Below are 15,000 nucleotides of genomic sequence, written 5' to 3'. Positions count from 1 at the left end.
TTTTTTCACCCCCCCCCCCCCCGCTTATCTTAACGCCATATCATTTAACCCCTATGTCATTTCACGCAACCAATTGGCAGTCGACATTGCAGGCCACCCTCAAAATTACTTCCCGCGTTGAGAAAAGGCAAAAAAACTAGCACAATAAACGTGGTTTTTATTGTTTATTTTTGTCGTTTTCGTCAATTTTGTCGTCAGGAGCGGCATTCATCGCCTATTCTTACGTTTAAAGTTGACAAAACCACTCAAATCGACGATTAACGTGGTTTTGACTGCTTTTGGCAAAAAAAAAACGCCAGAACTGACATTTTTTTTGTTTCAAGCGGACAAAAGTTTAGGGTTGCATTCATTTTGATTCAGTTGTGTCTATTGATTCAGTTTTTCATTGATGTAATCCAGAAAAAGATCAGGAAAAATCACGTATGCTGTGAGATTGATAACAAAAAGACTCACTCAATTTTTAATCTAATACAGGATTACATGATAGAATTACAGGATTATTTTGAACTAAAAGTGTTCGTCAACACTATCAAGCAATTCAGATCTCCGATTCTAATTTGAACCTTCTAGTACAAAATCACGCGCCGTCTGATTTTTATGTTGCATGAGCACGCCTGACCTGCTCAGTTAAGGGTAACTCTTCAAATTAGCAACTTTCTTAAACTCTCGCAAATCTGAACGCTTACACTGACACTTAAAAAATTCTGTAATTTTTACATGTGTTAAGATGTAAAACCCAGTCCAAAAATATCTAACTAACAATTGATTTGCATCATTTTTTTTCAGCAAGGCCGTTTTGTCCACGTTTGCCCGTTTTGACAATCAAATAACAGAAAATCACAAAATCCAATCTCATTTTTTGCGAGCCCTGCGAGCCTCTACTCCACCGGTACAACAAAAAAAATCTATTTCCAAAGATAGTGGATGGCGCTTTTAGGTGCCAACTTCAGTTCAATGTAAAAAACGCTTTAATTTTGTGAGAGTGGTTTCCACGAAACGATTAAAATTTTAAAACTAAAAAAAGAATCTAATAAATCTGAAAACATTCGTACGTTCGGCTGAATGGGCACTTCACAAAATTGTTCCGCTTAATCTGCGGTGCAATTCATTGCGGAACACGTTTTGATCAATGTTTTGCGGTGGAATTGAGTTTTCATTTTTCATGTTTAAAAGTGAAAAGCCCTGAATGGAATTTCCATATAAGGCTCCACCTTCTCCTCTGCGAAGTTCGAAATTACGTTTCACGCGCACAACGTTTTAAAAAGAAAACGTGAAATGTGATAATAAAACCGTGTAAATTTACACAAAAATTTGATACCTGTAGACGCCCGTAATGACTTCAACTTCAGATCCCGATTTTAAAAAGCCAAAAACGTATACTGTGGTCATATGATTACAGCGTAGCCTCTAATGATACAGTCTAGCCTCGGAATTAAAACCAAATATAAGTTGTCAACTAAGAAAATTGTCAACCTGCTCGGTTTGAGTTGAGAAAACAACGAAAATGTTAACATTTTTGTCTTTGGTGTCGTCGGTATGTTTTGCTTTTCAATCTGAAGAAATCGTCGTTATGTTTGGTTTGAAACGTAGAAAAATGTTAGTATGTTCTATTTCGAACGTGTGAAATTGTAGGTGTGTATTATATTTTCCTCTTTTGCTCAAATTTAAAACTGGTTGAAAATTGACGGGCATTCAGCTCTTTAGTTCAGACGAAAGCTGATACAGTCTTTCAAAATTATTCTTTTTTGTGAAAAAGTTATATTGAGAAAGCGACTTATGTACCTGCTTTCGTCTGAACAAAAGAACTGAGTGCCCCCATCAAAGTTCAATCATTTTTAAATTTGAGCGAAAATTGAAAATATAATAAATAGACAAAGACGATTTTTCAAAAAAAAATGCATTTGTTCAAAGATGCGGTTTCAATGAGGTATGAGAAGTTCCTGGAACTTCTTAGGTTACAAACCAAACGTTTATCTTCATTCCTCCTCGATTCATTATCTGGGTAAGGAACTTCCCGAAAAAAAAATTTCTCGTGAAAACATTCTCTCTGACTTTTACGGTTTAGGAAAAAAACACCCACGACCCTTCTGATGTAACAAATGCACTGAAATTATTTACTAAAAATGCACTGAATTTTAAAATAATTCAGCGTCTTCAGCCACATTTTTTTTTCGAAATTTCAACCCATTCAGTGCATTTAATAATAATTATAGTTCCTGCGTAATCGCAGCGGAACAGCGTTAGGCCTAAAGTAGCCTGTTCTCAGCTGCCCTTTTTCTTCCTCACATTTCAGACTGTTCTTTTAATGAGCAGCATTGCTCTTTTTTGGTGACTACAGTCATTTTTTTGCGTCTGTAACTTTTACATGGAACCATCATTGCAGCCAAAATTGGTCAGGCTATGGTTAAGTAAGAGCTCATCCTCACACAGACAGCTTCACGGAGGGAGAGGATTGAACTCTCAATCTTTGGCGTCTGAACCACACCTTTCCTCTTGGCGATCACGCCATTTATTACAAAAATATGGACTGAAACAGCTCGATATGTATAAGTCATTTTTATAAAATGGAAGTCTTTTCCTATTTCATTAATGCATGTATTCTTTTAGTGTAAATGGTGCCTTGTATTACTACACTGCGGGTGAAACTGACCCTGGCTCTGGTCTGGTTATGATGGACAACTTGGCATGTACGGGTGCAGAGACCTCCCTTGGGGAGTGTGAGTTCAATGGGTGGACTGTCAGCAATTGTTTTCACACCGAGGATGTGGGGGTCGCATGCAAGGCGAACGGTCAGTTTAAACATCAGACTTGTTTTCTTAAACTCCTTTTGACAAATATTTTTTAGAAAGTGATGACCGTCCGTTTTGGTCTTTTTTGGCCGTTTTTGAGAGATAATGACCGTTTATAATCAGTCAGAAACTGATAAGAGCGATGACAAGAATAAACAGTTCGGGTGTCCAAAAAAAAAATGCAACGGTGATTAAAAATTTTCCAAGGGTTGAAACTGTGAAAGAACATTGAAAATTTCCAAAAAAATAATGTGTATTTTTTTTACAGAAAAACCTACGGAAAAAGTTATTTTTATGCTAAGTGTTCTCCCTCAGGGTTCTTTGCGCCCAGATCAATGAAATGATAAGTGCATATACTTTTGCTGAGCCAAGCAACACAACAGTTTTTCGAAAACCACTCCGCCAAAAGTTTTTGTTGTTTTATAAAATAAATGATCAATTTCTATACCAAGCTTATATAAGCCAAATTGTTTGCAAAGAAATTTGAGAAAGTTTCCCAAATTTGAGATTTTAAAAAATGTCAGGTTTGCGAAAAAATTCTTTAAGTCCCCTTTCTTATGACTCTCCTTTTTTCTAAATTTCTGATTTTCGTTGAGTCTCCAACGCGTGTTCGCTGGACACAAACCGCAAAAAAAGTATTCGCAGACCACTTTTCTCAAAAAAGCTAAGAAATGTGAAATTAAAAAATCAAACTCAAAATAATTTTGCAGGAAGAACTTTTGTTGAAAGCGCAATTTATTGAGAGTTGGAATTAACTGACAATTTTAGTCTTGCTTCCACGTCAATAATGATTTATTGTTAGACTCTGGTGAGGACAAAGATCTCATTTTTGCGATCAAAGATGAAACAGACCAAAACAGCAGATTTTAAAAGATTGTTCTGGACATTCTTCAACACATCTGCTTGTAGCTATTTTCCGCAAAATGCTCTCTTAATACTGCGAAAATGGAATTTGGTACAAATTAGAGAACGCATACTTTCGAACAGCTGACGTTCCCAAGTTGAGGTCCCAGACCGGAAGTCGCTATGTCCAGACCCAGATGAACGCACGACGGCGGTGTCGTGCGTTCAAATTTACATAGTCTGGAAACACGGAAAAACGCAAGAAAGTCTGGACATGAACGCACGGAAGGTCTGATGAACGCGCAAAAGCCTGGACATGAACGCACGGAAGGTCTGATGAACGCGCAAAAGTCTGGACATGAACGCGCGAAAGGTCTGACGATCGCACGAAAGTCCGGACATGAGCGCACGAAAGGTCTGATGAACGCACGAAAGTCTGGTCGTGAACGCACGAATAGTCTGATGAACGCACAAAAATCTGATCATGACCAACGAATAGTCTGGTGAACGTACGAAAGTCTGTTGAACGCAAAAATAAATCTGGAGAACGCACGAAAGTCTGGACTTGAACGCACAAAAGTCTGGACCTGAACGCACGAAAACCTGGTGAACGCAAATAAATCTGGAGAACGCACGAAAATCTGGACTTGAACGCACGAAAATTGGTTGAACGCACGAAAGTCTGGACACAGGCACCGTCCATTTGGGACAGTCTGTTCATAGGTACTTTCCGTCTGGGACGGTCTGGATCTATCGACTTTTCGTCTGCCACCTCAACCTGGGTTTCGTTAATGCTCGAAAGCAACTGCTGTCATACCACAGTATTGTCATCATTTTGCGTTAGGAAAACTCAAATGTATAAGAAAAGTGAGATTTCAACTAACTACAGAACTTTGATTACTTGTGTCGAGGGTTGTTGGAGTAAAAAATATGAAGAGTTTTTTAAACTATGAGGAAAATGCTGTAGAAAATGTCCCCAAATTCCTAATATTTAGAGCAGAAATCAGGTATGCCAGTCTAGTTGAATACTGACGCCTATTTCGCAATAATTATGCAGCCAGATTTTATACCATTTTTTGGGTTATTTCAATAAAATTCGAAAAAAAACAACCAGATTCTTCTGTTTGGGTGAAACATGAGTATGAATCTGAATCCCATCTACATACAATTTTTTTAGATGAGATTTACACATGTCTGACACTCACAGAACATTCGGGTTGCTTTTTTGGAATCTTATTAAACTGACCTGAACTACAATATGTAATCTGGTGGCCAAGATCAATTTTCTCGTAGAAATTTAACCAAAAAATATTTGAATGGTGAATAACTGAAGCTTTAAAGAAAATATGTTTCAACAAAACATTTAACCAAGGCGTGGGGCCTTGGTGAGAGGGTTGTTTTTAAAGCAAAAAATTCCGCAAAACTAAGTGAAAAAATTTATTAGCTCAGTTTTCCGCTTTCACCACTCTAAAATCAAAATTTTCATTTGATGTCTGTTTTCATTTGTCATCGCCAGTCACATCAATTTATTGTTAATGGACGATCGATATAGTCATCGCAGAGAGCTGTGAGTGGTAGCATTAGAAAACCCGTCCAGCTTAGAATATGGAATTAAAACAATTTTTTTCGCTTTTTTTCAGTATGTTAACAAGATTTAAAGTTTTGAGAATAGTAGACGTGTTACAGCAGGGCTACTTCTGGTCTAATAGTTGCATTCTAAAATCCAAAAAAAAACAGATTAAAATGAGTGGCTGTCTTTTTTTCTCAAAAAATATTGCATTTTTATGTTCATTACAAAAGAGAAAAATTTACATTGAAGGCTCAATGTTGATGGATCCAATTGGCCTCATATACAAATTGCCAGGTATTTTTTTTTCTTTTTTAAGTCGAAAATTTATTGTCGTTTCGACTGTTAAAGTCATTTGTTTTCAAAATAACCAAAAGATTACAGAGCTTTGCCAATATTTTTACCTTATTTTGGTCAATCGAACTGGTTCCATATCTTTTCTAGTGATGACAAATGAACTAGCTATTTTCATATTTTAGGTCTTATCTGACTTTACTTCTGAGTTTTCTTACAATTAGACGTCGAGTTTTGGATGTTATTAATGTTTGTTGTTTTTATTTGAATTCATTGTTTGTCTTGTCTTGTATTCTCAGTAATAGCAAATCTCTAACGCCCTCCTAATTTGCATTTTTCTAAATTCAAATGAATGGTTTGAGTTAGACGCAGTTTTTTATTCATTCACCAGTTATTTTGGGAAAACACTTGTTTTTTTTTTAATTTTTTTTATCCCTCTCTCATTTGGAAGACAATAAAACCGAAAAGAAGGATGAGCAGGGTTGGAACATTATGTGCGAACGCTTATTACTGAGCCTCCTTGTTGTTTTGAAAAAATGAATCAAAATCAAAAGTTTTCTACGTAAAGCAAAATGGTTTTAAAATTTATGCAAAACTTGGCAACCAACATTTAAAGTAATTTTTTTCAGCTAAACATGTTAAAAAGATACGTTTATACAAAGTGTAATTCATAATAATTGTGGAAGCTTGTTGTTTTTTATGTGGACCCACTTTACTGGGGGAGGAACAAAATGTCAAATGGGTTTTTTGTTCGGACAATTTTGGCCGATCGATATAACCATCTTAGAGAGTTGTGAGTGGTATCATTAGGAAGCCGTTCAGCGTAAAATACGGAATTGAAAAGGTTTTTTTTCTGATATTTAAAGGGGTCATCGAGGTTTAATTTTGTGTGAATAGCAGACGATATTATCTTGTTTTAATTCACATTTTCCGTACTTTTTTTTCAATTTTTTGTTAATTTTTGGGAGAATATGTTAAAATTGTTTAAGTTAGTGTATTTTATTTTATGTCTAAAGATATGGTAGGGTTACTGAATTTTTCGATTTCTGTTTTTGACGAGAATTAAAGCTAAATTTTTTCATAATTCTGACTTTTTTCATCAAAAATAGCAGCAATCCCGCCTTTTAGTCCACTTTCTTCAATTTTGCTGGAACTGGACAAATTGAAACTAAACTCATTTTCTTTGTCAAGCTCAACCAAAAACAAGTGGTATACTTGCTGGACTTCAGACTGTTCTGGTATTACAATATTGCCGGTTTTTGGCAATTTTAAAGTCAATAAATATGCAAATTTAATTTTTTGGATATTCTGAAAAATAGGGTATAAAACGCGATCTATTTCGCAACCACTTGAATAAATGAATCTATTTTAGCCACGCAGAAATATCAAGGGTGATCAAGATCTCGCCCCGGGATCCTTATGGTTAAAAAAACTTTAGATTTTAATGGGGCGCTGCCTTTTTAAAAAATTTCCGCATTTATGGTTTTTCATGTAAATTACTGACAAGTGTCTCATACCAGGACTCAATTATTGACAGATTCTTTTTAGGAAAAAAGAAGCCCATTGAGTGAGCCCCTATGATTTCAGAGTTAGGCTCATGGTTTTTATGGCTGATGAATTGTGTTCAAAAAATTTTAATGATTTACGTTTTGCTTTCATTTGCTATGCTTTTTGTAGCCCAATAACTTAGTCTCCCCGATCAAAGATCCAATTCTTTTTTCAAGAAGTAAACGTGAACTTAGACATTGTTTTGAGTTGTTATCTAATGTCTCTTGTGATTGTGAGTTCATTTGTTTTAAGATATTCTTTGGTGAATTTTTGAACTTTTCAACTCATTTATCATACCTTTCTCAATTTCGGGCGTAGTCTGAGTAGAAACAGGGGAAACCAATTTCCTCTGAGTTATGAATTATTGTTTTTAACGGCTTTAAAATTAACTCACGTTTTTTTTGGATTTGATACTAGGAGTTTTCATTTTTTTCGTATTGAGCATAAATGAATATTTGATAAGTTAATTTTCTTTCCTTGTCGAATTATCACATTGAGAAAGAAATGTTGACAGATCCAATTCAAAAAGAGAATAATATTGGGACCTACAGTGCACAAGCGTTGAAAAAAGGCGACACAGTTCTCTCGCAAAAATTAGTGGTTTTTTGCTTGCATATAATTGTCTTTTTTTCGTTGTTGTATTGCATATACTTGATAAGATCCCATTTGCATTTTCAATGCGTTTATCTGAATTTTTTCGAAAACTTCGGTTTATAGCTATTTATTTCAATGACTTCCAATTTGACTTTTTTTAAGAAAAAAACATTTTTTCATTTTTGACTTTTTGCTTTTATTTTTGTCATCTAGTTATATATTTCACTAATAAGAAGTCTCCACTACTTTTGTTATCTCAAAAACTATTTTCTTGGTTGGTTATATGTTTGGACTGACGGCTTCGACCATTTAGTTTCATAAAAAACTTCGATAGTTCTATACTTTTCAAATTTTGAGTCTCTTTTTGATGTGATATCTATGAAGTGCTTTCGTATAGAAGTCCTTAAGCAAGTGAAATTTTACAGATCTTGCAAACAACAACCTAAAAATAAAGTGCCTAGAACACTGTGATATCAAAAATTGTTTGTGAAATTTGGGTTTCTAACTGAATTTGTTTTTTTGTAGTCTTGTCACTTAGTCTCATTAACAACCAAAGCAATTGCAGCCTAATTGATCAACATTTTGAAATCCTATGTCTTTTACTGCTTTTGTAAAAATTTGTTTTCAAAAATTTTTGGTTTTTTGAACTTTGCCATTTTTGAAATCATTTTTCGTACGATTTGTAGCTTAGTCTATGTAAAGACAAGTGAAAACGCGTGTCCAGTGCGCTATATTTAATCTTTGTAAGGGTTTTAGTATCAATCGTTTGTTTCTTGGCTTCCTTACTGCTCTTACTAAGAGGTTTCATAAAATAATTGAGATTATTTATTTGTACATTTTGATGGATTTTTGTTGTTTTCTTTGTAAGTTAAAACAAAAATGGTAGGTCCAATTGGCTTTGAAATTTTGTGCAATTTGAAGATTTTGATGCTCTTAGTGACAGATTTATGGTTTTAACCGCTTCAGTGCAATTTTTGCGAAAAATTTACATGAACGGTTTTATTTATCCGATGTTTGTCTTTCTTTTTGTAATGATATGACCTATACTGGATAATGACAGGTCTCAGTTGCTTTCTATGAAGATATAAATGAAATTTTTGGCGTTTTCATTTTTTATTTAATGATGTTAATCACTTTGAATTAATATGTTTCTGAAAATGGAAACTTATATTTGAACTTCTCACCTTTTTGCTCTTTTTTGTGAACCTCTTACCCATTTGCATTGAGGACATGTCCAAAACCTTTTCTAATGAACTATAGTTTATTTTGTTTTGTTTATGTTTTATCTGATGCGAGGTTGATTTTATTGTTATTTCAATATAGACATTGAGTTGTGGTCGTAATTAATGTTGGTTATTAGATTTTTATTATTGTAATTTCTAGTAGTCCTATTAATAATAGGTTCCATCCCAAGTTTTCGCTCTCATTTGGTAAGCAATTGAGCCAAGTGTGTGGATGAGCAGGGTCGGAACATTATATGCGTACGCAAATTAACGAGCCTCCTTGTTCTTTTTACATCTAATTCTCAAGAATAACTTGCCTAAATGTTTATTTGCTAACACTCTGAAAAATGCTTCTGAATTGATAGGTAACTGTCGGCTGAACAAAGAGCGTGTTGTACCATGACTTCTTGGTAAACAAATTTCAAAAAAGTGCCAAAAATTCGAAAAATATCAGAACTTAGATATGCCATTGTTTTTGCGATACAAAGCAACAACAAGCTGAGCCAAGAAACGGCACTGTACTTCAATTCTTTTGAAATAAATTGATGCTGAAAACTTATTATGTAGATGCATTGGAATCTATTTGAAATGAAATTTACCTCAAATAGTTGACACGAAAATGATGAAACTTTTAAGTTTGGTGGGTTTTTTAGATTATAAACCCTAGCTTAAGCTAGAAGCAAAAAATTACTCAGCCAAACCAATCGAATTATTGTTTTCTTAAAAGGTTTAAAAAATTTAACATCTCTCCAACTTAATATTTGGATCCATTTAAAAATATAGATTTGAATATAATGTAAAGTTTTGATTGATGAATATAATATTTATACGGAGAATTAAAATATAGGAACTTAAAAAATTCTTTAATATTGCAAATTTTTAACACCAGTGTTGTTGTCTTTTAACCTGCAATACAGATGTTAAGATTCTGCCTTATTCGTCACTGAGTTAAAAATCTTGTCCAGGATTAATTCAAAATTTTCAAGAGCTTTCCAACGGTTCCCTTTCCGTATCTTTTGGTCAGGACTGAAACAATAAAAAAGCCAGGCCAGCATAATGTTCTTATCATACTAAACAAATCTAGATGAGCGAAACGAAAACAAATTCGGTACTCCAGCACAGGCAATAATGCTTGTTATATGTTTCTAGACCTTAACGTGTTTGATGTGTGTCTGCCTGACACAGACAGGGGAGACAGGACCATTTATTGTCAATCGTCTTCAATTCCATCGGATGATAGCGACAGCTCCTCGCTCGAAGATCTCGTCATATACCCAGTCTACTCAAGGTACTACCCTCAGTAAAAATTTGCCCACGAGAGCCTTGAAAAATCACAGTTTTTCATAATATTTTTCAGGAAGTCATCATGTTTTTAAAACTTGCTAAGAAAATAAACATAATCTAAAAGCGGTTAAGAAAAACACTTCTTAGTGATCCACAACTGTGAAAAAATAATCGAAGGGGCTAATTTTGAAATATTATTGATCAAAAATTATCATTTCCTAATTATTTTTTCCTTTTCGACCACCCAAGTCGGTTTCGGATGTAATTATTTGCAAGATTTTGCAGGATTTACATCCATCATACAATCTACTCAAGTCATGTTATATATTAGTCACTCGAAATTTGTTATTGTGAATAGATATATTATTATGTAGTCAGTCCCATAAAGTTGCAACGTTATCGAACGTTTCAAAGGTCAAAGTCCAAATCTATAACATGCGAGAGATCAGTACTTTATTGTTCTTTTGCATGTTTAAAGTTTTTCGAAAGTTCGCTTGCGTTGCAACTTTATGGGACTTACTATAATGGTGTAAAATTGTCAATTATGATACTTTTTCATCGCTCAAGGAGGCTGGTGGGATGGGGTGGCGACGCCTTTTCGAAGTATTTCCAATATTATGCACTTTGAAAGCGTTGCCCCTACCCGGGCCGAGGATTTTCCCCAAAAATAACGGGGAAAAGAGTGTAAAGAGTGTATAAATAAAAAATTACACCCCTATTTCTCCGCTTAATTAAGGGTGGAAGAGTGTAATTATAAGAGTGTAATTTTAAAAAATAAAGGTGGAAGGAGGTAATGAGGATTGATCCCCCATCTTCCCCCTGTCAAACTTGTTACTTTAATTGTCTGCATTAACCATTGCGCCAACTGACACTAGGAGCATATGCGTCAATTTGGTTATATTGGTAATTGTGTAAGAGTGTAATTTTTTATCAGTCCACTCTAAATTACACTCTTTGCAAAGAGTGTAAAAAGAGTGGAGAAAAGAGTGTAATTACAGTGTAATTTTTAAAAATTACACTCCTACCCTCTTTTCCCCTATAAATAGGAGTGGAATACGCATTACACCCTAATCCCCGCTAATTAGGGATGGATTAGGGGTGAAACCTCGGCCCGGGTACCTTTTGAAACGATGAAATCCAATTCTTCACCCTCTGGCAAACTATATCTGCTTCAGGTACGGATTCTTCGAATCCAGCAACTGCACAGACAGCGAAATAGCTAATTGTGAATCAACCAGCATAATCTCAAATGTGTTCGAACAGTGCTACGGAAAAGAACAATGTATCATTGATCCCACAGGGTTCCAGGACCCCTGCAGTCACGTGAACTCCAAATTGAAACGAACCCTGGAAGTTCTGTACAACTGCACATGTAAGCAGTCTTGCATTGACAGCTTTATATCCGTTTTATTAACTGTAAAGTTGATCTATAAACCCAAACTGAAATCGAATGGTTATCTTTTGCAGGTTTCTGTCCGATTCTGTCAGAATCTTGCATGATCTTTTGAGGTTTCAACTAGAAATTTGCAAGGTATTCTTTTGGTCTCGCTTTGGGAAAACTTTTGCGAAGGTTACTTTCGAATTCATAACATTCGAATAACAGTTTTACATTTTAAATTGCTGATTTTTGAAGAAAATTGTAGCTCAATTGGTTTTGATTTTATTTTCAATCAACTGAAGTTTAATAGAAAATTAATAGCTATGAAATATAAAAAATGAAAAAGTAGTAACGGAAAAAGTTCAGAAAAAGCATTGCCAGTTATGGGTACAAACAAAAAATGGAGGAAATATGATCCGGTTGAGCAGATTTTTTATGGGATTAACTGACCGCTGCTTAAGAAAACTGGCCGCCTCCTAAATGAATTTTATCCATAATGGCACATTTTTTTCAAAATTTTTATCTACTAAGTGCCATCAATTTTCAGTCAATTTGAAACAAACAAAAATCAAATGAACAAGGCTTGAGGTTATCGCAAGGCTGGGTTCGTTAATGTTGCGCGACCTTAAGTCTGCTCTTTTATGCTGCTCGTTAAACAAGAATCCTCGACCTTGTAATTTTTGAATGCTCCGTACCCCCTGTGTGCGTTCAAAAATGGTCTGGTTCATAAACAAGGACAAACGAAAACCTCGACGACCTAGATAGTCTGAGGAATGATACAGTACAAAAAAATTTTGCACGTCTGAAATGACAAAACTCAAATTAAAAAAGTTTTAAAAAATTTGAAAAATTTAAAACAACTGCGAAAAAGCAACACAAAGCTCGTATTGGTTACGATTTACAGCTTCTCAAACAGAATAAACACCTTATACACAAAAATATTTCAAAATTTGTAGCCTAAGACCAATAAAGTTGGCATGCATAAAAGGCCTATTTTTTGGATTAAGTGGAATGACTCGTTAAATTCTGTGTAGTCATTTTGTGAGGCATCAAAGCACTTTGTAATCAATCGCAAAACTGGGATACAATATAAATTTTTGTCATTTTATCCGACTATATCTCAATAGCTTTTAAAACAAGTTTCACGGCAACAATGAATCATTTTTTGCAAATTCTCAAATTGTTCTGCTGACATTGTATCCAGAACATTATCTGGACTATTGCACCCCTTTTCACATTTGTTTTATGCACCTAAATAATCAAAACATAGATTGTTTTTGTGAAATGATTGTTTAAAAACTCAATGACTATTTTAAACAACAATTTGTTCAATGTATATTTTCTCATTATTGCTGGTAAACTTTTACTGAAAGATCTATAAAAATTCCATACTCTACTAAATTTTTTTAAACAATAACTATAATTATTAATTTCAAGAAAAATACAAAAGATGATTGTATATTGTTCAGGATGTCATAAATATTATTACTATTTATCATTATTGAGGTCATCAATGTCTTTTTGTGATAAAATGATAATATTCGTTTGATCGTCAACCTTTGAGAAAAACCGTAGGCTAGAGCAAGTTTTACAGCTCGCGTTTTATTTTTTTCATTGAAAATAGCAATGTTTTGTTCATGATCAACTAAAAAACAGAACAGTGCAAATGTTGATCTTACTGTTTGCAAGCGACGCCAAAATAATTAGCCATCATTATATGCAAAATATTTTTATGAAATTGTTTTTGCAAAAGTTATTTAATCTATTTACATTACTTAACTAAGGGTTTAAATTTGATACAGGGATCACCATCATAAAAGAAACTTGTTAACCACAATAGGGCGGAAAATTCTACTACAAACCAAAAACGTTATAACCAACAAAAATTAACTTAACTTACTAAACAGCTTTTTAGACAAGTATAGACGATCGCACTTGTCGCTGTTTTCTGCAATAAAACATAGCAACATGTAAAATGGAGAGAAAGCAAAGAAAACCTAATTGGTAAACTTTTACATAAACGTCCCTCTAATCACAAAAAGAGCGGGTTCAAAAGACTAGTTGCTGATTAGTTTTAGCTAAAATTTCAGCTTGGGAGAAAAAAACCTCCCAAAAAGACCTGAAGTATATAATAAAATTTTCTTAAAAATAAGTTTTGGGCCACATGAATTTCTTTGAACGGGAAATAGTCACAAAATGTTTCTTGCTTGAAGTCAGAGGGAAATGTTTCTCACAAACGGGAAATGTTTCTTGCTTGAAGTCAGAGGGCATTTTTAGTAAGTGATGAAGGTCAAAACTATGAGTTCGTCTTAAAATCATTCAAATAAAAACAGGGGGAGTAGAGCCATGAAATTAAACTATGAAATTATATTAAGTTCTATTATCAGAAATTTCAATTCTATGAGCAGCCAAACGTACCATTACACAAACGCACCATGTTAAATCTCGCAAAGATCGGCACTTGCTATGAAAACATTGAGATATGCACAAAATTTCTTTGCATGCATATCAAGAAAAAAGATCTGCAAAATGAACAAGAAAGATGACATTGCGAGACATACCAAGTTGTAAAAACTTAAAAAAGTTCCCCCAAACAAGATATAGCAGGCATTCATAAGATTATATTGAGATATATTTATATACGTTTTCATGCTTCACTAAGCTTGAACAGATCCACGAAACGGTTCGTTATTTTAGCTGCTTTCTGTCCTGCCCCCTTCTTCGAAGATTCAGGCAAGTGTTTCTACATCGGACTGGTTGAAAGTCAAGGGGAGGAGGTACCTCCTGCGGACTACCCTGATCAGAGGACGACAGGTGTCTCGAAATCGCAATCAGAGGCACTTTGTTCACAACTTTCGGGCTCTACTTTGATCGCAACTGAAGGAATTGATGCAAGCGCTGTCAGGCTTGTTAGTTTTTTATATGTTTTCCCAATGATCCCTTTAACCCCCCATTTGAAAAAACGGTCAAAACTTAACAAAAAATTGCCGTTTCTAACCCCTCATTTTAGGTAACTTGTTGTTGGTATTTGTTCTGTTTTCGAGAATTTACAAACGTTTTCTTTGTTATATTAAGGTATTGTGCGCATTTTAAAATTTGTTAGTGGATACCCCAGTCCACATAAATTAAGGGGGATTAGGAATATTATACCAGCCATAATATTTCTGTTGAAAAATTGAATCAATTCATGAAGTGGCATTTACAATTAATCGATTTCACGGGAAAAAATGGGGCTCAAAATTTGCAAAATTTTTCGCTGTTTCCTTTTTCAGGAAATCAGTTTGATAAGAGGATTTGATAAGAGGACAAACAGTTTTAGCAATGGGATCCAGAAAATAAATAAAGCGTCAATTTCAGCTCTAACAAAAACGCATATCAAGAGTTTCAAATTCATTTGTTCATTTTTCTCAATTACAAGCGGTGATCAGCAACAAAAAACCGATGTATAATTTAGAAAAACAATAAACATCGATTTCACAA

At 34.3% G+C, this 15,000-nt stretch overlaps 1 protein-coding gene across 1 annotated transcript in view; it reads left to right on the top strand.

The window, feature by feature from the left end:
* LOC142352944 (uncharacterized) overlaps positions 1–14,534 on the top strand; it is a 60,586-nt gene extending 46,052 nt beyond the window's left edge. Inside the window, exons 14-17 of the mRNA XM_075405101.1 lie at positions 2,608–2,789; positions 10,008–10,146; positions 11,318–11,514; positions 14,218–14,534. Of these exons, the coding sequence (XP_075261216.1) occupies positions 2,608–2,789; positions 10,008–10,146; positions 11,318–11,514; positions 14,218–14,534 (835 nt within the window). The remainder of the gene's footprint in view (positions 1–2,607; positions 2,790–10,007; positions 10,147–11,317; positions 11,515–14,217) is intronic.
* The last annotated feature ends 466 nt before the right edge of the window (positions 14,535–15,000 follow it).

The sequence above is a fragment of the Convolutriloba macropyga genome, chromosome 14 (genome assembly GCF_964194025.1).
Source record: "Convolutriloba macropyga chromosome 14, txConMacr16.3, whole genome shotgun sequence".
Lineage (NCBI taxonomy): Eukaryota > Metazoa > Xenacoelomorpha > Acoela > Convolutidae > Convolutriloba > Convolutriloba macropyga.
The sequence above is the reverse complement of the archived record's forward strand: the minus strand, read 5'-3'. Positions and strand labels throughout refer to the sequence as shown.